The 22,325-nt window shown below is 45.6% G+C and overlaps 1 protein-coding gene across 2 annotated transcripts in view; it reads right to left on the bottom strand.

Annotated features, from left to right (window-relative positions):
- MAVS (mitochondrial antiviral signaling protein) overlaps window positions 1–22,325 on the bottom strand; it is a 65,652-nt gene that overhangs the window by 6,000 nt on the left and 37,327 nt on the right. For both annotated transcript variants that reach the window (XM_030191015.1, XM_030191014.1), the window contains 2 exons: window positions 14,308–14,485; window positions 1,944–2,272 (listed from right to left, as the gene is read on the bottom strand). In XM_030191015.1, the coding sequence (XP_030046875.1) occupies window positions 1,944–2,272; window positions 14,308–14,485 (507 nt within the window). The remainder of the gene's footprint in view (window positions 1–1,943; window positions 2,273–14,307; window positions 14,486–22,325) is intronic.

Here is a 22,325-nt window from a genome sequence, read left to right as displayed (position 1 = left end):
CCGATTTGCCATGACCTTTGCCAGTAATTTAGTCTCCACGTTTAAGAGAGAGATCAGCCTATAGGAATCCAGTAGCAACAGGTCCTTGGCTGGTTTCAGCAACACTATGATGTAGGCTATGCTCAGATCTCCCAGGAGATGATCTGATGCAAGGATTACATTAAACATCTTAGTCAAGGGCTCAGACTGGATCTTTTAAAGTATTTGATATCACTCAGTAGTGAATGGCATGCATCACATTAATGTTTAGTATCTTAACAAATCAGAATTGTCAGCTACACAGCTAGAAGCTCACCTAGCTATTGTTGCTCTCTTTTGTACCAAAGATGTATTATTGGATTCAATGGCTCTGCACCAATTCAATTGTTCATTCTCAAATAAAAACAGAAGGCACAATATTCAAAGGGGATTAACTGGGCAGGAGAGGCTGGTTAACCGTGATATCCAGCCTGCTAACCAGCTAAGTATGCGGATAACGATAGAACAGCAAAAAGGCTGTCGTATCGTTCTCCACCAAGTTATCTGGGCACTGGTCTGAATATTGGCCGGTGCTCGATTAACTCCAGGTTACTGCATTAACCCGGATATATTCAACGTTAGAAGACAGACAAATTCCAACATTGAATATTCAGAGTTAATTCAGTCCTCAGTTATGAGCGGCTTACAAACCACTTACCACCACGGGTTGAATATCGACCCCTAAATGCATCCCAGCCAGCAATTTCAGCTTCAGAAATTGTTAAGAAGTGGAAGTTACATGAAACTGTTGAACTTGAGGAAAGATTTGGAAGACCAAGAAAAATCTATCATAGCCCAAATCTTAGCAGATATGCAAAACAGAACCCACTGATCACTGCAAATGACCTGCTGAAAAATTTGGCTGACACTGGAGCAGCTGTCCAAATGTCTACAGTATAGGGTTTCTTACCCAACAGTGTTTTGCATGGGAACATTTTCAGAAGAAAACCTTTTTCTAAAACCTCATTACAAGAGCCACCTTGAAAACGGTGGTACCCAGCCCTGCTCAGTGCATCCTGGGATGCGCTAGGCAGGGCTTCACCACCATAGAAGGGAAAACTCCCTTATATGGTGGTGAAACCCCTCCTAGCACATCCCAGAATACACTGAGCAGGGCTGGGTACCACCGTTTTCAAGGTGGCGCTGGAACACCACTCAGGTATAGGGGGGAGCAAGGAAGGGGGCCGCTAGACCACCAGGTTGTGGGGGCTTATGTTTGCGGGCTACCAGGGCTGTGCTTCAACACCATATAAGGAAGTTTTCCTGTGAACGTGTGTCGGGGGGGGGGGGGGGGGGGGGGGGGGCTGGCTTGGTGGTGGGGGTTCGGGGGGAGGGCAACAGGCCACCAGGGCCTTGTATTGCAGGGGGGTCTGGGGATCCTATAGACCTCCACCTCTATGTTTGACAGGTCTAGGCTTTTGACAGCCCGGACTTGTCAAACAAGTGCAAGAGGATTGTGCCTGAGCAATATTCCCACACTTTTACCCTATGATCAGAGATGATAGCTATTTTTAGAGCGCTGTTTAGAACAGCTTGGGGCTTTTGATCATCTGCCCAACAGTGCCTTCCAAATGGCTGGATCCTACTCAGTCTCTGCTAGTGGAAGAGTATTAGAGAGCTGCCAACAGGGATGTAAACTCTAAACAATTTTCAGACACTTTAGCCATCCTTTTGGATTCCAGATTTAATGCAAAAATCTGTATAGTCTTGAAGCAAGTCATACAGTAAGCAACCCTAGCCTCCTGGATCCTCAAGACATGAGACAGCCCCTCCCCTCCCTCACCCTAGAAATAAAACCCCACAAAAAACCATTTGGGTCGTGTTTGCCTATGTCTTATTCCTGCCCTGATAAGGTGGAGAACACAGGCAGGGGGAAAATATTTAAACAGAATCCAAAACATGATATTAGAGATAAGAAATCATACTTTCTCTGTTTTAGGTGTTTCGCTGGTCCTCTGCACTTCACATGGTGATTGCTTGGTCTCCGGAATAGGAATCTTAAGGTCATCTAGATATTCATTATTGGGATCACTATAATTCTCTGTGTCTGAACTCGAAAAGGGTAAATGATCAGGCTGTTGCGAAGCAACCATTGGCTGGAGTGGTGCTTGGGGGAAAAGGTCAAAAGATGGCTGTTGAGAGCGATGAGTATCCGTTTTTGCTGCTCCTGTTGCTGCTGCGGTGACAGCTGTGGCTTCTGCTGGAGGAGGAGTGGCAGCAGCAGATGGAGCAACTGGAGTATTGTTTTGATGAGCTGGAAAAAAAAATCATAAAGAAAATAAGTAGAGCACTTCAATTATCCAACAACAGAGAGTAAGCATTTAAATCAAAGTTTTGTCCAGAGATACAAAATAAGAGAAGCTTCCTTGTGTAATCTAGTCCTAGAAAGCATAGCAGACAAGTGCATTATGTGGAGGCGTATTTTCAAAGCATTTAGACTTGCAAAGTTCCACAGGTTACTATGGAGCTTTGTAAGTCTATGGGGCCATTTTACTAAAGGGTTGGCACACGGCAATGGGCTTGCCGCACCCCAATCTGGAACTATCACCGGGCTACCAGTGTGGCGGTAGTTCCCACCCCCAGCGCATGCCATTTACGGCACTACAAAAATATTTTCTACTTTTGTAAGATCGGTGCTTACCTGGCGGTAATCATCCGGTTACTGCCAGGTAAGCATGGGAGCCCTTACTGCCACCTCAATGGGTGGTGGTAAGTGTTCCCCTCTATGAAATGGCTGTGAGGTAAGTGGTTCACTTACTGCATGGCCATTTCTTTTCAAAAAAAGAGACAGCCTTTTACCTGCTGTGGTAAAAGGGGGCCTCAGCACACGTCAAAAACATGCACAGATGCTAGTGCAGGCCCCCTTTTACCGCAGCTTAGTAAAAGGACCCCAAGTGCTTTGAAAATGAGCCCCATAGTCTCCTCCAAGCATGGACATAGCATTATTAGTGTTGTAATAGGCACACCATTAATGTTCCTAAATTCAGAATGAAAGGGAAAACACACTCACAAGAAAACATGCAGGAGGAGGACAGTATAGATCAATTGTAACCAGATACTCCACCCACCCAAGTACTTCCTATCTGCTGTTGCTGCTGGCAGCCATGCATGCTGATCAGCATTTTCAGGAACTCTGCCCATATGTTTGTCAGAGTATTTACTCTTTGCTGCTGTGTACAGCAGGGGTATAGCGTGAAGCCCATTTTCTGCAGGGCCCAGGGGTAGACTGGGAGAGCCACAGGGCCAGCTTAATCAATGGACCAGGTGAGGCTCTGGCCCGGGGTGCCGGCGATTAAGGGTACCAAAATACCCAACCACTGACTTTACCTGGTCTACAGATTAAGCCTTTTCTTCCCTCCCCATCCCAGTGGGTCTGGAACTGCTCCCTCATCTCTCTCACTCCCCCACGGTCCTGTAAAGTTTACGCTGGTTACCAGCGGCAGCATGACAGGCTGCCTTTGTCCAGCCCCTGAGTCTTCTCTCCACTGCATCCTGCCTCTTCTGATGCAGTTTCCTGATGTCATGCTGCTGCCACTGGCATCAGATGTAAATTTTACAGGACCATGGGAGAGTGCTAAGGGGAGGGGGAAAGAAAGACATGCCAGCCCAAGGTAGGGAGAGATACCAAACCCACATAGGGAGGGGGCGCCAGAAGTGATGCGATGGAAGGAAGGGTGCCACCAAAGCAAGGTGGATCAGAGCACCACTATCCCTTCAGCCATGCCTGGGGGGAGGGGGAGAGAGGACACGCATTTCCTCTCTGCTCTCACCCTCCCCCCCCCCCACACATATTTGCTGGTGGGGATGCCCAAGCCCAGCCAGCCGAAGAGATCTGCTGCCCTACCCCCCTTCAGCTGGTGCTGCCTCAGTAGTGAGAAAGTTGGTGGCGTGTTTTCCAGATGCCAGCGTTGGCACTCCTTGCATATGCTCACTTCATGGACAAACTTAGCATGTTCAAGGAGTGCTGGTGTCAGCAGTTGGTGAGGCAGCACCAGTCCAGCGGGGGAAGGTACAGTAATGTTTGGGAAGCGGGTCTCTTTGGCTGGCTAGGCTTGGGTATTCTCACCAGACATTCAAGGGTGCTGCAGTTTTGGAGGGGGCTGAGCCCAAAGTGAGGAGAGGAGGCACGGGTTTCCAAGGCCGTCCCCCCTTGTGGCTATGCGATTTGTGTATAGGGTTAGTGTGCTAACCCATTATTACAAATACTCCACTTATCTACCCCCCAAAGGAGATGAAGAAAGATAGGAGCTGCAGTCAGGAACTGGTCCAGAAAGGACTGGATCAGGGGTTCCCAATCCAGTCCACATGCAGCCAGTCAGGTTTTAAGGATATGCACAATGAATATGCATGAGAGAAATTTGCATGTACTACCTCCACTGTATGCAAATTTATATCATGCATATTCATTGTGCATACCCTAGAAAGTTGTGTCCCAAGGGCTGGGTTGAGAAGCACTGCTCTAGAGGTACTATGCCTGAGTGGGAAGAAAGGAGCTGCTCAAATACTGAACTCTCTGCTGGGAGGGGGAGCAGAGCAGGCCACAACTAAAGATGCCAGAGGAATTCAACTCAATTTGGACTGGGTAGAAAGCTGCTATTCAAAATAGCGAGAATGGCATGGCAGAAAGCTCAATCTAAGGCAGGGGGATTCTCAATCCAGTCCCCAGGACACACCAAGCCAATTAGGTTTCCAGGATATGCATGAGGTAAATTTGCATGCACTACCACCATTCTTTGCAAATGTATCTCATGGCTATACTGACCTATTATTAAATACTCCATTTCTCTGCTTCCTGGTTATTTTTAGATTAGTTTTAATTGACTTGATGCTATCTTCTATTATAGCTTTGTAAGCTCCCAGTTTACTGTACTGGTTTTTTTGATATGTAATCTGCTCCAAACTAATATTTTTTGGTGAGAGTGGAATAGAAATTCTTGGTAATATAATGTAATAGCATTGAAACCAAAGAGGGAAAAAGTACACTGACCTAGGCCTTTAGAAATGCAGGCTCAAGAAGATTAGGGAATCTTGTACAACCTTTTTTTTTTTTTTTTAAGGAGGCATTTGCAGATTGAAATTCTCCTCTCATCAGGCTTTTGAACCAATTTGCTGTATACTGTTATGTAACTCATTTTAGGGATATTTTACTTATACTGCATACATATTTTCTATTCTTGTCATATGTTGAAGCTATTTTTAATTTGGGGACTAATTTCTCTTTAAGTGTTGTTTCAAGTCTGAATATTATATGTTGTTAAATGTTTTGTAAGACACAAATCTAAAGAAATTAAATAATAAACATGGGAGGAAAGGAGGGAAAGCAAGAAAGAGAAAAAAAGAATAAAAAAAAATGAAACAGAAAAGAGGGAAAGGAGTGAGAAGACAGTCATGGGGATGGGCAAAAGATAAGGAAATAGTTTGCTAGGCAGCACACACACACACAGTCAAAGATCAAAAGAAGAGGTAAAGGCTTGACAATACAACAGAGAAGGGAGACTCCAGAGGAAAGCTGAATGAGGCACTGGGTGGGAGGGGGGCAGGCTTTTTTTTTTTTAAATCAAGACTATAGAATCACATATGTCCATAAGGGGTGTGTTCTGTCCTCTGACAGCCTCGCACTAGTTTATAATGTGATCCTGAAATGTGTTTAATGCCTTTACAGTTATTCTCATTTCTAAGGACTATCATCGCTGCAGTTCCCACTGCAAAGATATGTGAGCAATGCATTGTGTGTAATGCAGTTCACAGGTAATACAGCCACACTTGCTTGGCTGTATAAGAACTGTTACCATTGGTTTGTGTCTCTGCCTAGACCTCCTCTCTCACTCAGCCAAGCTTCGCTCTTTTTGTCTACCTGCTATCATTTCCTGGTCAGTCTTACTATCACTGTCCTGAGAGGTCAGCCAGGTATGACCTTTCCCTCTAATCGAGGGCCATCCTCTAGGACCACCCCTTGTTACCCAATGGCAGGCTCTGTCCCCATTGGTCTTTACCTGCTCCTCCCTGAGCCTGTGTGAGGCTTCTTGACCTCTTTATCCCTTAAGCCATGAGGCATTTCAACATCTTGCTACAGACATGAGGCATTCACCGTCTTACTTCAGACAGCTCTGTCCTGCTGAAACTCCCTGCAACGAACTTGTTTTTTTTTTTACCTTGAATATATCTCCTCCCTAATGAGATACTGCACTTTCCAGTCACCCAGCTCTATCTGCTCAACTATTTCTCATCTCCAACCACTGAAACAGCTCTCAGAATTATGGAGACTCTGTGCCCTGGGGCAGCACTTCTGAACACCTGACTGTGAGTAAATTATCTGTGATTTATTCAATAAAAGAGACTTCAGAAAAATAAGAGAGACTTCAGGTGTGATTGGTGTGCCAAGGTTATACTCCAAGATATCAGAGATTTTACAGTAACAAGTCTATGAGAGACTTGACAGTAAAAAACCAAAAAGCAGAACTAAATAGTTATCAAGGGAAAGAAGTTCAGCAGGACAAGCGTGCCTTTAAAAAGTGTCATCTGAACTGCATGTAAAAATAACAGCAGAAGAATTAAGTGTGAAAAGACAAATGTGTGTGAGCTAACCAGACCAGAAAAGGAATAGGAAATCGAGTAACTCTGCTTGTATATTCTGGATGTTAATTGATCTGTATTCAAGTAGACCTGTAGCTAAAGAAAAGCAATGTATGGAGGAGATAAAGTTTAAAATGCATTTATCAGAAGAGCTAAGTTTGTGAAAAAGAAACAGAAGATTTATAGACATCCAGTGTCTGCATGCTGACCGCATTCCTGAGAGTGATTAAGCTTAAGTACCAGCCCCTCCCATTTGGGTCTCAGTAATAAAACCAGCACCTAAAGAGTCAGAAAAAGAAAACAACTGTTTTGTATTGGCAAATCTTAACCTTTAAGTAAGCATAAGAAAGACCAGAGATAAAAGTAGTTTAAAAAGTGACTGTTGCAGAGTTGATCAGGAACTTTGGAGCAGGACAGCAGAGTGAGAGGGAATCTTCCAGCTTCAGTTCTTTGCATTTACACCTCTGTGACAATTACTTTTAAGATGCTTTGAAATTCCCCCCTGCCTACAGCCAAAGCCAGAAATCGGAGATTTGAATATTTTTCTGAGAAACAGGGCAAAGCAATCAGTTGCTAGGATACTGATTGAAGGAGATCCCTGACTCAGAGCTACTCTCCCCCTTCCCATCTCCTCCGCTCATTAACTCATCACTGAAACCTGATCCAGTATCGATTCCAGCAGCTTGAAAGGCAGACTGCTTCTTAACCCAGTACATAGAGAGAAGCCACTACAGCCAGCAGGTCCCAGCACAGCTTTCATACCGAGCAGCCTTTTACACCCCCAGCCTCCCTGCATACAAAAGCTGACCCCTCACTTAATAAAGACAGACAAGCAAACAAGCAAGCACAGAATGGTAGATTTAATGCCGCACAGACCTTACTAGATAAAGTGTCTCATGCACCAGACACAGAGGAGCTGCCAGAGGGCAACACAGATATGATAGTCACCCTCTCCCTCTAGTCCCAACAAGGGTTCAAGAATAGAAGAACTCGCAAGTTAGCCTCATTTGGGTTCCAGGGCTCTGTCCTCTCTTGGTTCTCCTCCTATCTCTCCCACCGCACCTTCAGAGTTCACTCTCATGGATCTTCCTCCACCCCCATCCCGCTATCTGTTGGTGTTCCCCAGGGATCTGTCCTTGGACCCCTTCTCTTCTCAATCTACACCTCTTCCCTGGGCTCCCTGATCTCATCTCATGGTTTCCAGTATCATCTCTATGCTGATGACACCCAGCTGTATCTCTCCACACCAGACATCACCGCGGAGACCCAGGCAAAGGTATCAGCCTGCTTATCCGACATTGCTGCCTGGATGTCCAACCGCCACCTGAAACTGAACATGTCCAAGACCGAGCTCATTGTCTTTCCACCAAAACCCACTTCTCCTCTTCCTCCACTTTCTACCTCAGTTGATAACACCCTCATCCTCCCCGTCTCATCTGCCCGCAACCTCGGAGTCATCTTTGACTCCTCCCTCTCCTTCTCTGCGCATATCCAGCAGATAGCAAAAACCTGTCGCTTCTTCCTCTTTAACATCAGCAAAATTCGCCCTTTCCTCTCTGAACACACCACCCGAACTCTCGTCCACGCTCTCATTACCTCTCGCCTTGACTACTGCAACTTACTCCTCACCGGCCTCCCACTTAGCCATCTATCCCCCCTTCAATCTGTTCAGAACTCTGCTGCACGTCTTATATTCCGCCAGAACCGATATACTCATATCACCCCTCTCCTCAGGTCACTTCACTGGCTTCCAATCAGATACTGCATTCAATTCAAGCTTCTCCTTCTTACCTACAAATGCACTCAGTTTGCAGCCCCTCACTACCTTTCTACCCTCATCTCCCTTACGTTCCCACCCGAAACCTCCGTTCACAGGACAAATCCCTCCTCTCAGTACCCTTCTCCACCACCGCCAACTCCAGGCTCCGCTCATTCTGCCTCGCCTCACCCTATGCTTGGAACAACCTTCCTGAGCCCTTATGCCAAGCCCCCTCCCTGCCCATCCAAGTCTTTGCTTAAAGCCCACCTCTTCAATGCTGCGTTCGGCACCTAACTCTTACCGTTCAGTAAATCCAGACTGCCCCAATTTGACTGCCCCTTTCGGACTGACTGTTCACTTGTCTTTTAGATTGTAAGCTCCTTGAGCAGGGACTGTCCCTCTATGTTAAATTGTACAGCGCTGCGTAACCCTAGTAGCACTTTAGAAATGTTAAGTAGTAGTAGTATTAGAAGAACTTGCAAGTTAGCCCAGAAATTCCTGGCGATGTATAAAGCAAAACAAGAAAAGAATAGCGAGAAACTAAACAAGTGCTGGGGGGAGGTACAGGAAAACATACTTAATGCTTCAAAGGCAGGGGCAGACAATGACGCCTGTCTGTCATCAATAAAGAGCAGCTACGCACGCTATGAGCAAAAGACAGAAGAGTATTGCCAGTTCTTAGAGGAGACAAACACGGAGCAGAGTCTTTTGGAAAAAGAACTCCAAGAGGCCACGGACCAGAAGTGTAGCGCAGAAGTAGCCAAGGCTGAAGAGACAACAGCAAATGCAAACGTACATCCATAAGACAGTATCTCCCTGCGCTCTCACTCTTCTAAGCATTCGTCCAAAAGCTCAAGATCCTCTAGGTCACGTGCAACAAACCACTCCAGCCACTCGAAAGCTGACCTCAAGTGGGCTACTGAAGTAGCCATGGCTCTGACATTATGAGTCTTGACATGATCCTCTACAGTCAGCCCAGCCACAAGTAAAGGAGATGAAATCTGCTGGCCAACTGCCTAAAATGCAAGTCAGAGGAGTCAGCATGAAAACTTGGTCACAATGATTTTAAAGCAACAGGTGGCTGGTTGTCATGGTGGAAATGCAAGACTGGGATAAAGTTTAAGAGAGCACATGGTGAGAAAGATAGTGATGATGTTATAAGTGCTTAACAATGAAAAGACACAAAACTTCCACGTTTGCTTGTAAATTTTGTGCAGATGACATGTACAACATCGACGAAAAGGGTTATTTTACCATGCCACACCAAATGGTTCCCTGACCTATAAACAAACAACACTGGCGGGTTCAAAGAAAGCAAAGGATCGTGTCACAGTGCTATACTGTTCCAACATGTTGGGAACTGATAAACGCAAGCTACTGGTCATTGGAAAAAGTGCAAAGCCTCAGTGTTTTAAAGGGATCAGTATGGAAAGTTTACCTGCTCTGTATCATAACAAAAATGCATGGAGGATATCTGAAATTTTTAGGAACTAGTTAAAGAGCTGGGACATCGAATTATAAAGGAAGTCTAGGACGACTGTACTAGTCCTTGATAATTGTACAGGGCACCCACACATCGACTCTGAAAAATATCCAGGTGGAATTTCTGTCTCCCAACACCACATCTCTGGTGCAACCGATGGACATGGAAATCATAAAAAATTTGGAGACCTTATACCATGCTAAACTGGTAACTTACATCCTTGAAGCAACTGAAGAAATTTTGCTCACATCATCTTCAACAGCAAAGGAGGTCAGTGCAATGATTGCACTGCTTGCAAAAGATCAGTTTATTGCTGATAACTGGCGAAATGCTAGCATCACAACCATTCAGCACTGTTTTGCTCAATGTTTAAACACCCTTTTTTGGAAACAGGATACAGTTGAAAATGTTATGGAAAATGAAAATGATGTTTTTGAAGCTCACCACATTGAAAATTATGAAGAGTTTTCATCCATTGACAATAATATTTAATGTTACAATGAAAAAGAGGGTTGTGAGGATGAAATTGTTGAGTAAATTTCAGTCAGACATCTGAAGATATCAGGAAACTGAAGAGAATAACTCAACTGAGTGTGAACAAGTGACAAGCCAGGATGCAAGGAGATTTATTTCTGCATTAAAACTTTATTTCATGTAGGAAGGCAGTCCTTTAACTGCTCCAGAGATGTGCCAATTTTGTTCAGCTGTAATCAATTAAGAGAGCTTGTCAAGGCATGCTTGATCAGTACCTCCAACTTTAATACTTTACTGTTTTCAATGTGCAACTCATAAATGAAAATGTTTTTACATTGACTGGAGTGTTTTCACTATGCATTTATGCTTTGCAGCTTTGGTTTCTTTTGTTCAAATTTTATGTTTGAGAATAAATGAAAATTGTTTACTTTTATATAGCACTTGTACTGTACTCTTTTTTTCACAGTGCCCTGAGAACCCCATTTATCATTTATGCCCCAAATTGACTACCCCTACACTTGTCCATTAGATTGTAAGCTCTTTGAGCAGGGATTGTCCTTCTGTGTTAAAATTGTACAGCGCTGCGTAACCCTGGTAGCGCTTTAGAAATGTTAAGTAGTAGTAGTAATCTAGGGCAGCTGCTTTATTGGGACAAAATACTGGTCTCAATGTGTCCCAGTTAACCGGAATCCGCTGTATTGTAACAGGGTCAGTGAGGGCTATCCCAGGACTTCCCCTACCAGCAGGGCTCACTCTAAGAAGCTGTCTCCCAGGTTAGCATATCCTCCTTTCATACCACAGAGACAGCTGGCATGGTTAAAAAGTGAGGTTAAGGAAGCTATTAGAGCTAAAAGAAAATCTGTCAGAAAATGGAAGAAAGAACCGACTGAAAATAATAAGTACATAAGTATTGCCATACTGGGAAAGACCAAAGGTCCATCGAGTCCAGCACCTGTTTCCAACAGTGGCCAATCCAGGTCACAAATACCTGGCAAGATCCCAAAAATGTACAAAACATTTTATACTGCTTATCCCAGAAATAGTGGATTTTCCCCAGTCCATTTAATAACGGTCTATGGACTTTTCCTTTAGGAAGCCATCCAAACCTTTTTTAAACTCTGCTAAGCTAACCGTCTTTACCACATTCTCTGGCAACGAATTCCAGAGTTTAATTACACGTTGAGTGAAGAAAAGGTTTCTCCAATTCGTTTTAAATTTACTACATTGTAGCTTCATTGCATGCCCCCCAGTCCTAGTATTTTTGGAAAACGTGAACAGACGCTTCACATCTACCTGTTCAACTCCATTCATTATTTTATAGACCTCTATCATATCTCCCCTCAGCCGCCTTTTCTCCAAGCTGAAAAGCCCTAGCTGCATAAGGAATGTCAAGTCAAATGCAAAGCGCTGATAAGGAAGGCAAAGAGGAACTTTGAAAAAAAGATTACGTTGGAGGCAAAAACACATAGGAAAAAGTTTTTTAGGTATAAGCAAGAATCCGGCAAAAGAATCGGTTGGACCACTAGATGACCGAGGGGTAAAAGGGGTAATCGGGGAAGACAAAGCTATAGCGGAGAGATTAAATGAATTCTTTGCTTTGGTCTTCACTGAGGAAGATTTAGGAGACATACCAGTTCCAGAAATGGTATTGAAAGCTGATGAGTAGGAAAAACTGAATGAAATCTATAAACCTGGAGGATGTAATGGGGCAATTTGACAACTTGAAGAGTAGCAAATCTCCTAGACCAGATGGTATCCATCCCAGAGTACTGATAGAACTGAAAAATGAACTTGTGGAACTATTTTTAGTAATATGTAATTTATCTTTAAAATCAAGCGTGGTACAAGAAGATTGGAGGGTGGCCAATGTAACCCTGATTTTTAAAAAAGGTTCCAGAGGAGATCCGGGAAATTATAGACTGGTGAGCCCGACGTCGATGCCAGGAAAACGGTAGAGACTATTATTAAGAACAAAATTACAGAGCATATTCAAAACCCAACATGGATTTAGTGAAGGGAAATCTTGCCTCACCAATCTATTATATTTCTCTAAAGAGTTGAACAAACATGTGGATAAAGATGAGCCGGTTGATATTGTGTTTCTGGATTTTCAAAAGGCGTATGACAAAGTACCTCAAGAAAGACTCCAGAATAAATTGAAGAGTCATGGGATAGGAGGTAGTGTTCTATTGTGGATTAAAAACTGGTTAAAAGATAGAAAACAGAGAGTAGGATTAAGTGGTCAGTATTCTCAATGGAGAAGAGTAGTCAGTGGGGCTCCCCGGGGGTCTGTGCTGGGACCGCTGCTTTTTAACATATTTATAAATGACCTAGAGATGGGAGTAACTAGTGAGGTAATTAAATTTGCTGACGACACAAAGTTATTCAAAGTTGTTAAATCATGAGAGGATTGTGAAAAATTACAAGAGGACCTTACGAGACTGGGTGTCTAAATGGCAAATGACGTTTAACGTGAGCAAGTGCAAAGTGATGCATGTGGGAAAGAGGAACCCGAATTATAGCTATGTAATGGAAGGTTCCACGTTGGGAGTCACCGATCAAGAAAGGGATCTAGGTGCTGTCGTTGACGATATGTTGAAGCCTTCTGCTCAGTGTGCTGCGGCGGCTAAGAAAGCAAATAGAGGGTATTATTAGGAAAGGAATGGAAAACAAAAGAGAGGACGTTATAATGCCTTTGTATCGCTCCATGGTGCGACCGCACCTCGAATATTGTGTTCAATTCTGGTCACCGCATCTCAAAAAAGATACAGTGGAATTAGAAAAGGTGCAGAGAAAGGCAACAAAAATGATAAAGAGGATGGGACGACGTCCCTTTGAGGAAAGGCTGAAGCAGCTAGGGCTCTTCAGCTTGGAGAAAAGACAGCTGAGGGGAGGTATGATAGAGGTCTATAAAATAATGAGTGGACTGGAACGGGTAGACGTGAAACATCTGTTTACGCCTTCCAAAAATACTAGGACTAGGGGGGCATTCGATGAAGCTACAAAGTAGTAAATTTAAAACGAATAGGAGAAAACTTTTCTTCGCTCAATGTGTAATTAAACTCTGGAATTCGTTGCCAGAAAATGTGGTAAAGGCGGTTAGCTTAACGGGATTTAAAAAGGTTTGGACAGCTTCCTAAAGGAAAAGTCCATAGACCATTATTAAAATGGACTTGGGGGAACTCCACTGCTTATTTATGGGATAAGCAGCATAAAATGCTTTGTAGTTTTTTGGGATCTTGCCAGGTATATGTGACCTGGATTGGCAACTGTTGGAAACAGGATGCTGGGCTTGATGGACCTTTGGTCTGTCCCAGTATGGCAATATTTATGTACTTATGACTATGGTAAAGGCTCATTTGCATAGCTTGGACATCCTGAAATCCTGACTTGCCTGAGGTCCTTGAAAACCACAGCTGTGAACCCCTGCTTTAAAGAGAGCCAGCTGAAGATTGGAGATGGTCCATAGTAAGCCACAAAAAGCTGCAATTTCCTAGCTATCTGTTCTGCATGGGAACTACAGGGGTTTTAAAAATATATGGTTAAGCACTTGGATGCGGAGAAAATACTCTGCACTATAGAATTTGTTGATCACTGGTCAAGCACTGCCCCATTTTACCCAGGTATAAAACATTGAAATTCAATAGCATCTTGAAACCAGATGCCCAAATGCAATGTCATAAAGCCATCGATCTCTGCTATAAAAACCCATAGGTCGGTAAAAATAGATAGTGAGCTTTTTAAAAACTTATATAAAACGCTGAATTGAACTTCATTTTCTGGCGATGCTATTCATCAGTTAGTGGGGAAACTGGGGATTTTGATTCCAAAGAGGACTTAGCATCCAAATGCAGTAGCTTTTCCCATTTGAAACCAGTCAGCTTCTTCCTTAAGATAAAGCTAGTAGACCAGTAGTAAAATAAATATTTTAAAGAAAATTAGATAATGCTGAATAACTATACAAAACAGAACTCTCACGCTCATTATTCTGTTAACTTACATCTGCCAATTAGGGAATCATATTTGTGCTGAAGTTCATCTGCAAGATCAGTATATTCAAACGTCCTAAGTGTGTTAATCAAATTAGTTGGCCACCCATTTCTGCGTTGTATATTGGTCAACAAATGCCATACTGTAAGTAGATTTCCTTTGTTGTTCAGGTGTGCTCTCAACTCTTCCTGAAAGAAAAGAAAACGGAGTTCAAATATTCTGAAGAAACACAGGTATATAAACGCTTGTAATATACAGTATGGCTAGTGACATTTTTACCATGGAAGCAGGAGAAAAAGTTGTATTATCACAGGTAACTTTTTCATGTCCTCTTCCATTAATATTGGTGAAAATGGTATACTCAGGGCTTTTCTTTTTCATGATTGTGTTCTCCCTATGATGTTCCTGTTTCCTGAACTCATCAGTCAAAACATGCTCAATTCATACAGAGCACAGAATATACTATAAAAGCAATGGCTGTAGAAAACTATAAGCCAAACATTCTAAGGTAAGAAGAATGTTGAATAAAAGACTTATGGATTGGCCTGACCTTAGGGGATGGAAAATGGAAGGCAAATGTCTGTGGTACTTGCTAAGGCTTCTATACCTAGGGCGTCTTTCAGATATTGCTAAGTAGTAGTTATAACCATATCAATGGGCAAAACCACATGATGTGCTGAGAGGACTAGATGTGCTTCTGGTCTTCTCCGGGATTCCGGCTCCCACTTTTCTCCTATAATTCTCTGACGAGAATGAGCCAAGCTGTTTAGTTGTACCCTCAGCTTACCTGGATTATGGACAACTTCACGACCCAAGTGGACGCTGCAATGATCGGGAAATCTAACAAAAAGGACACCGAGAAGTTGCGGGGCAATAGTGAAGCTAAAATGACTCAGACTGTGAGCACCGCACTCGCAGCATTTACCATTACACAGCTGACCCAACGTACAGAGGCGGTTGAGCGTGCTTTACAGCTGCACCTTGGCCAGTTGTCGGAGCAGCTTTCAAATGTCGAAGCGTTACTAGTGGATACTACATGCTGTACTGGAGACCTCGAGCAATGAGTATCTGCACTTGAAGATGCTGGGAACCCAATGATTGAGAAGATGGAAACCCTGAGAATGCAAGTCCACGAGCAAGCGGATAAATTGGATGAATTAGAAAACTTCTCATGGAGAGATAACCTTTGGATTATTGGGGTCCCAGAGACAGTGCCTAATCAAGTCCTACCTGCACATCTGGAGTGCTGGTTGTCATCTGAATTTGCCTTGTCTGATAGAGTGGGCCCTCTGTGCTTGGAAAGAGCGCACAGAGTTGGCCGGCAACAAGATGACATCAACTGGCATTGCACTGTTATTACGATGCATAATTAAGAGCACAAAGTAGAAATCTTACGAGGCTTCTGACAAAAGAGGGACACTAAAATATGAGGGGTTTAGTGTAAAGATCTTTCAGGATTATTCTTCATCGCTCCAGGAACTTCAAAGGCACTTCTCGACCATTTGTTCAGCACTTCATGAGGCCCAAGTTTGTTTCATGCTTATTTACCCGGCTTTATTAAAGATCTATCACTATGGTGCCTCGCAGACTTTCAAGACTCCACAAGAAGCACAGGAGTGCTTGCATAATATCCAAAACTCTCATCGACCAGAAACCTGAAGTGACTAGAGTTTTCTGTTAATGCATTTCTCAGTGCAGTTCCACTGTCAGTTCATGTAATTCTTCATATAATGGTATGTGGCTCTTATAATTACTTGATATCCTGCAACTGATGGGCCTTGAGGGTTTTTGGGGTACTGTCTAAAGATATAAACTTTTGGTATAGAGAGGGGCCAGGATCCCTTACATCAGCAGTGGCTTCCATTTCTCCTGCACTCGATGTGGTGGGACAGAACTGGGGTACTATTAGGTGGTGTCAGGGATGGGTGGGGGATAGTTTAGGGGGAGGCAGGGGTTGGGTATTATCATTACTGAGGGATATCAGATGCTTTGATTTCAAAGGGTGAAAATGTGACTTTTGGTTCAGTTTATTGGATTAGCGTTATGTGATGTGTGTGTCTGTTGTTTGTGTGGGCAGCATTGAGATGGGTTATGGTCATAGTTTTTTTTTTCTTAAGTATTTTGGCTATGTCTCTATTCTTTGGAGGGACCTGTGCAGGGCTGGGCACTTTTCAGAAGAGGTGTATCTGTCACTGTGCCCCCTTTCTTTCTTTGATGTTCTATAAGTAGGGTGTCTGCCTGTTTTATTTCCTGGAATGTATGCAGGATTTCTTCTCCCATCAAACACAGTAAGATCTTGTCCACCCTAAAGTGACATGGGGAGGGCATAGCATGTTTGCAGGAAGCGCACCTCACGGAGCAGAAGCATCTCAAATTGGGACCGGCTTGGGTGGGTGAGGCATTCGCAGCATCCTGAAAGGGCAGGAGGGGAGGCGTGGCGATACTTATCCGTAAGGGCCTGTCTTTTTTTATTTTTTATCAATTCATAAATTAAACAAATAATATTCTTGATACAGAAAAGATAGGTAATATTGAAATTTCATATTACACAAATATATAATAGGCAATATATATTCTTATCCGATCTCTAGTCCACAACTAAAGGGAAAGAACAAGGTAAAATTCCATGAAATATTTATATCACTACTTAAAGTTAAACTTAGAGGGAGAACTACTCGGACAAAATTATATTAATTATGGAGTAGATGAAGATATTACTATTGGCTGCAAAATTGGGGTTCCAACAGTCTTCAAGTCCAAAAAGGAAATTAGGTGCGTAGGATCATTTGTACGACCCACGGACGGAGTTTAAGAAAAAGTTGGCGCCTCTTTTGGGTTACTCTAGCGATACTCTAATCTTACAGTTCATAAAGAGTTCTTCCCTATGCTGAAAAAATTGTCTCAGTATCCAGTCTCGATCAGGTTGTAATACAAAAGTCACAATCAAAGTTGCAGACCAAATTATCACCTTCAAGCATTTGTGTAAGATTTAAAGCATCAAAAGAAACATCAGCTCCTTCAGCAATAAGTTGAATAGTATTCTTGTTTTTATATGGTAATAGATAATATATTTTCGTAAGGGCCTGTCTTATAAAGCTTTCTCGAGATCCCGATGGAAATATGTCCTCTTTCGTTTCTGGTTACAGGGGCATGGGTTCATGGTCTTAGCACTGTATGGCCCCACACACTATGATCCATCCTTTTATCACTCTTTGGTCCAACTTTGCCATACTAATCACTTCAGCTAATAGTTCTGGGAGATTTCAATTTAGTCTATGACTGCTTTGGATTGAACTACTCCAGGTTCCGCTCATCATGGCGGTATTCGCACAAAAGTGCTTCCTTCTTTTATGCGCTCATTTGATTTAATTGATGCGTGGCATTCTTTTCACCCAGGTGAGAAGGATTTTATGCAACTGTCTAGGGCACACAGTACGCTTTCTTGTATAGACTATATCGTAGTTGAGCCGTCCCTATTTGCCTCAGTCTGTAGAGTGACTATAGGTCTTGAGGAGGTATCGGATCATGCGCTTGTGTGGATTGATGTCATGGCCAACCAAAAGAGAGTCCAAATCTCCCGCAAAACGCAAAAGAGCGGAAGAGACCAAAAGGACCAGACTGAAGACCGATAGCAAGTGCACCAAAATAGTTTTATTAGGACCCTAATAAAATTATTTTGGTGCTCTTGCTATCAGTCTTCAGTCTGGTTCTTTTGGTCTCTTCCGCTCTTTTTGTTTTGCTTGATGTCAAGGCCCCCATGTCCTACCACTCTTCTTCTGGGTGGCATTTTCCCTCTTATCTTTATTGGGACCCTGATTTTCTGAAATACCTACACAGTAAGTGGGCAGCCTATGTTTTCCATAATGAATATCATTTGGACCAGCCTTCTCTTTTTTGGTCGGCGGTTAAATTAGTATTACACTGAGACATTATTGCTTAAGTTCATGCTTGTAACAAATGGCAAGCAGCGAGCATTTTACACTTGGAGAATCAGTTGCAAAAGGCCAAAACAGCTTTTATACGCCATCCTTGGCAAGACACTCGGGATCGACTTCACTCCACGCAGGTCACATTGAACTCCCTTTTACATGAAAGGACCACTCGTCTGTATTCCAAAAGTTTCACTTCCAAAGTTTTAGGAATTGGCCAGGCTGGCTACTTGCCTTCTGGTAAAGTCTTGGGAGTGGGACCTGTACAGTGGTCTCACTGCAGGACTCTCATAGTACACATTGCAAAGAGTGCAGACATAGCGTGCATATTCACAGAATATTTTTCACAGTTATATAAGGCTTGTGATCCCCATGATAGTTCCACACTTAGCACTTATTCAGAGGCTGCAGAAATCCCCCACTTGACTGGTCAAGATTTACATCTCTTGAATGCGCCTCTTACGGCCAAAGAACTGTAAGAGACTGTTAAATCACTCAAACTACATTCAGCTCCAGGCCAGGATGGGCACACAGGATCAGGCGACCCTCAGGGGGAGGAATGCTGGCTTCGGCCTAACCCCTGGTAAGCCTTTTCCTCAGCTGAGAGGTGCCCAGCTCTACCACCGGCTGCCTTTCAGGTGCTGTGGAGGACTTGCAGCTCATCTGCATATCATTTACAGCCTTCTCCGGGGTGACTCCCAAGTCCACTCCGATCCACTCAGGGCCTCCGCTCTAGTTGCCCAGCACTCCCACCAGGTGCTGTGGAGGACTTGCAGCCCTTCTGCATTTCCTCACAGCTGTATCCGGGGTGACTCCCAGGTCCACCCCGATCTTCCCAGGGCCCTCGCTCCAAGTGCCGGGGTTTCCAGGTGCTTTTTGGCTAGGATCAGGCGACCCTCAGGGGGAGGAATGCTGGCTTCGGCCTAACCCCTGGTAAGCCTTTTCCTCAGCTGAGAGGTGCCCAGCTCTACCACCAGCTGCCTTCCAGGTGCTGTGGAGGACCTGCAACTCATCTGCATATCATTTACAGCCTGCTCTGGGGTGACTCCCAGGTCCACTCCGATCCACTCAGTGCCTCCGCTCTAGGTGCCGCACGCCGTTAGGGCATTTTTCTCTTTACATCTACTTTTCTCTCAGTTACTTATGGCTCCAGTACACTTTTTCTTCTTGGCACTGTCCCTTCCTAATTTATTTCTCCATCTTATACCACTGTACACTGCAGGAACACATTGTCCACCATCTGTATTCCTCATCTCACCATCTCTTTTTTCTTCTTCCTTTTTCTCAGCTCTCAACCTTAAACATTTCCTTCCTTCTATTCATCCATCTCCTTTCTATCTGAGTACATCTCGCCTTCGTCGCTGTCGTCGTACCTCTCCTACTCTTCTCCTGCTCTCCGCTGGGGACATTAATCCCAATCCTGGTCCTCCACATCAGTTCTCATCCTATCCATGCAAACACCTGTCCTTGTCCTCCATGCAAACGATTCCAGAATGTCTCCAATCTCATCTCTATTCCCCTCCCCCCCTCTTCCCTCCCCTTCTCGTGTGCCCTGTGGAATGCCCGCTCGGTCTGCAACAAACTTCCCCTCACCCATGATCTCTTCATCTCCCATTCCCTTCAACTGCTCGCCCTAACTGAAACCTGGCTTACCCCCGACGACTCTGTCTCAGTCGTGGCCCTATGCCATGGAGGTTATCTTTTCACACACACACACTCCCCGCCCATTTGGCCGCGGAGGAGGCGTCAGGTCCAGGGTCGATTCCCTAGTGCTCCCGCCGCGGTGCGATCCCCCCCCAGAAGAGCCAGAAGCACAGATCGACGCCCGCTGCCCAGGGTTTGCCGACTCCGGTAGCCGCATCGCGGACGAGTCCGGATTCGGCCCTCCATCGCTGCGGGGGCCCAAGCTGGGAGACGGCCGTGTGCTGTTGGCCACCGAATTCGCCGAGTCCGTGAGCGAGTCTGGGTCGGCCGCCGCGCTCCCCGGCAGGAACTGCCCGGGACCGTATTGAGTAAGAGCACCGTGTGACCCGGCTGAGTCGGAGCGAGCTCACCCGCGGCCTCGTGGTGCGCACCCGACCTCATGGCGCGGCCTGACCCAGCGATCCAAGAGGCCCACCGCACCACCGCAGCGCTCCCGGTCCCGGCGGCCCAACGCCCACACTGCCCGTCCTCCCGCGGCCTGCCCCCATTCGCGGTGCCGAGTCCTCAGAGACAGGGCAGTCGTGGCGGAGCACTGTGCTTAGGCACCATGTGGAAGTCTGCCCAGCAGCTCCAGCCTGCCCCAGTCACCCTCCCCAGCTTCTCCCTGCTTGCTTGCTCCAGTCCACCGGCTCCAGCTTTCCCCCTGCTGTTTCCAGTTCATCTGCTCCAGCGTGTTCCAGTCCTCCTATCCATCTGATCCCACCTTGTTCCAGTCCGCAGATCCAGCCTTCCCGCTGCTGTCCAGTCCGCAGATCCAGCTTTCCCCCTGCGTGTTCCAGTCCATCGACTCCAGTGTGTTCCAGTCCGCAGATCCAGCGTGTTCCAGTCCATCGACTCCAGTGTGTTCCTGTCCGCAGACCCAGCTTTCCCCCTGCGTGTTCCAGTCAATCGACTCCAGTGTGTTCCAGTCCCCGTTCCAGTCCGCCTGATCCAACTTCTCCCTGCTTGCTCCAATCCATCTGCTCCAGCGTCTCCCAGCTCGTTTCAGTCCTCCTGATCCCAGCCTGTTCCAGTCCGCCGATCCAGCCTACCCCCAGCTTGTTCCAGCCCATCGGCTCCAGTGTGGTCCAGGCCGCCTGATCCAGACTCTCCAATCCATCTGCTCCAGCGTGTTCCAGTTCTCCTGTTCCTGGCTTGCTCCAGTCCGCCGATCCAGCTTACCCCCTTGCTTGTTCCAGTCCACCGGCTCCAGTGTGTTTCAGCCTGCTCCAGTCCGTCTATTCCAACTTGTTCCAGTTCATCTGCTCCACCCTTCCCCAGCATGTTCCAACTTGTTGTTCCAGCTTGTTCCAGCCTGCCCCAGCTTGTTCCAGTCCGTCCATCCCAGCCTACCCAGCTTGTTCCATCTGTTCCTGCATGACCCGCTTGTGCCAGTCCGTCTGTTCCAGCGTGTTCCAATCCATCCATCTCAGCGTATCCTGTTACACTGTCGTCTTCTGGTCCTGCTCGTCACAGTCCATCTGTTCCTGTCCGTCTGCTCATCCTGACACAGTCCATCTGTTCCTGCTTGCTCCTGCTTGTTCCGGCTTCTTCCAGCTTGCTAGGACTTGTTCCGGCCTGTTCCAGCTGTCCATCTACCCCAGCTTGTTCCTGACCACCTGTTCCAGCTGCTACCCGTCTGCCTGTTAACACATCAAGTAGCCTGCCTGCTTGCGAGCCTCTCAGCCATTGACTTACCTACCTGCCTGCTAGCTTGTCAGTCATTGAGTTACCTACTTGCCAGTCCAAAACCCAGCTTTCCAGCTCTATCTGCTTATCACCTCAGTCACTACATAGTCGCCTGTTAACACCTGGTAACTGTTTATCACCTCAGTCACTACATAGTCACCTGCCACACCTCAGTCACTACTTATGGCCCCTGTCCACGTTCTCTTCCTTGCCCTATCCCTTCCTAATCTTCTTTCCCACCCACTCCCACTGTCTACCACTAGAACTCGCTGCCCTCCCGCCCTGCCCGCCACGGCAATACCCCATTCACCCTCATCCCCCTCACCATCCCTCCTGTCCCCCGCCTCCTTCCTAGCTCTTAACCTTCACCACTTCCTTCCTGCCATTAACCCAACCTTCACCACTTCCTTCCTGCCATTAACCCATCCCTCCTAAGTACACCTCGTCTTCGTCGCCTTCGCCACCCGACCTCCCCCACCCTCCTCCGCATTCTCCTGCTCCTCCTCCTGCTATTCGCGGGAGACATTAACCCTAATCCAGGTCCCCCTCACCTGTCCCCGTCCTATCCATGCAAACGATTCCGAGATGTCTCCAATCTCGTCTCTATTCCCCTCCTCCCCCCTCTTCCCTCCCCTTCTCATGTGCCTTGTGGAATGCCCACTCAGTCTGTAACAAATTGCCCTTCACCCACGATCTCTTCATCTCTCGCTCCCTTCAATTGCTCGCC

The sequence above is a fragment of the Microcaecilia unicolor genome, chromosome 2 (genome assembly GCF_901765095.1).
Source record: "Microcaecilia unicolor chromosome 2, aMicUni1.1, whole genome shotgun sequence".
Lineage (NCBI taxonomy): Eukaryota > Metazoa > Chordata > Amphibia > Gymnophiona > Siphonopidae > Microcaecilia > Microcaecilia unicolor.
This window is presented reverse-complemented; position numbering and strand designations above follow the sequence as displayed.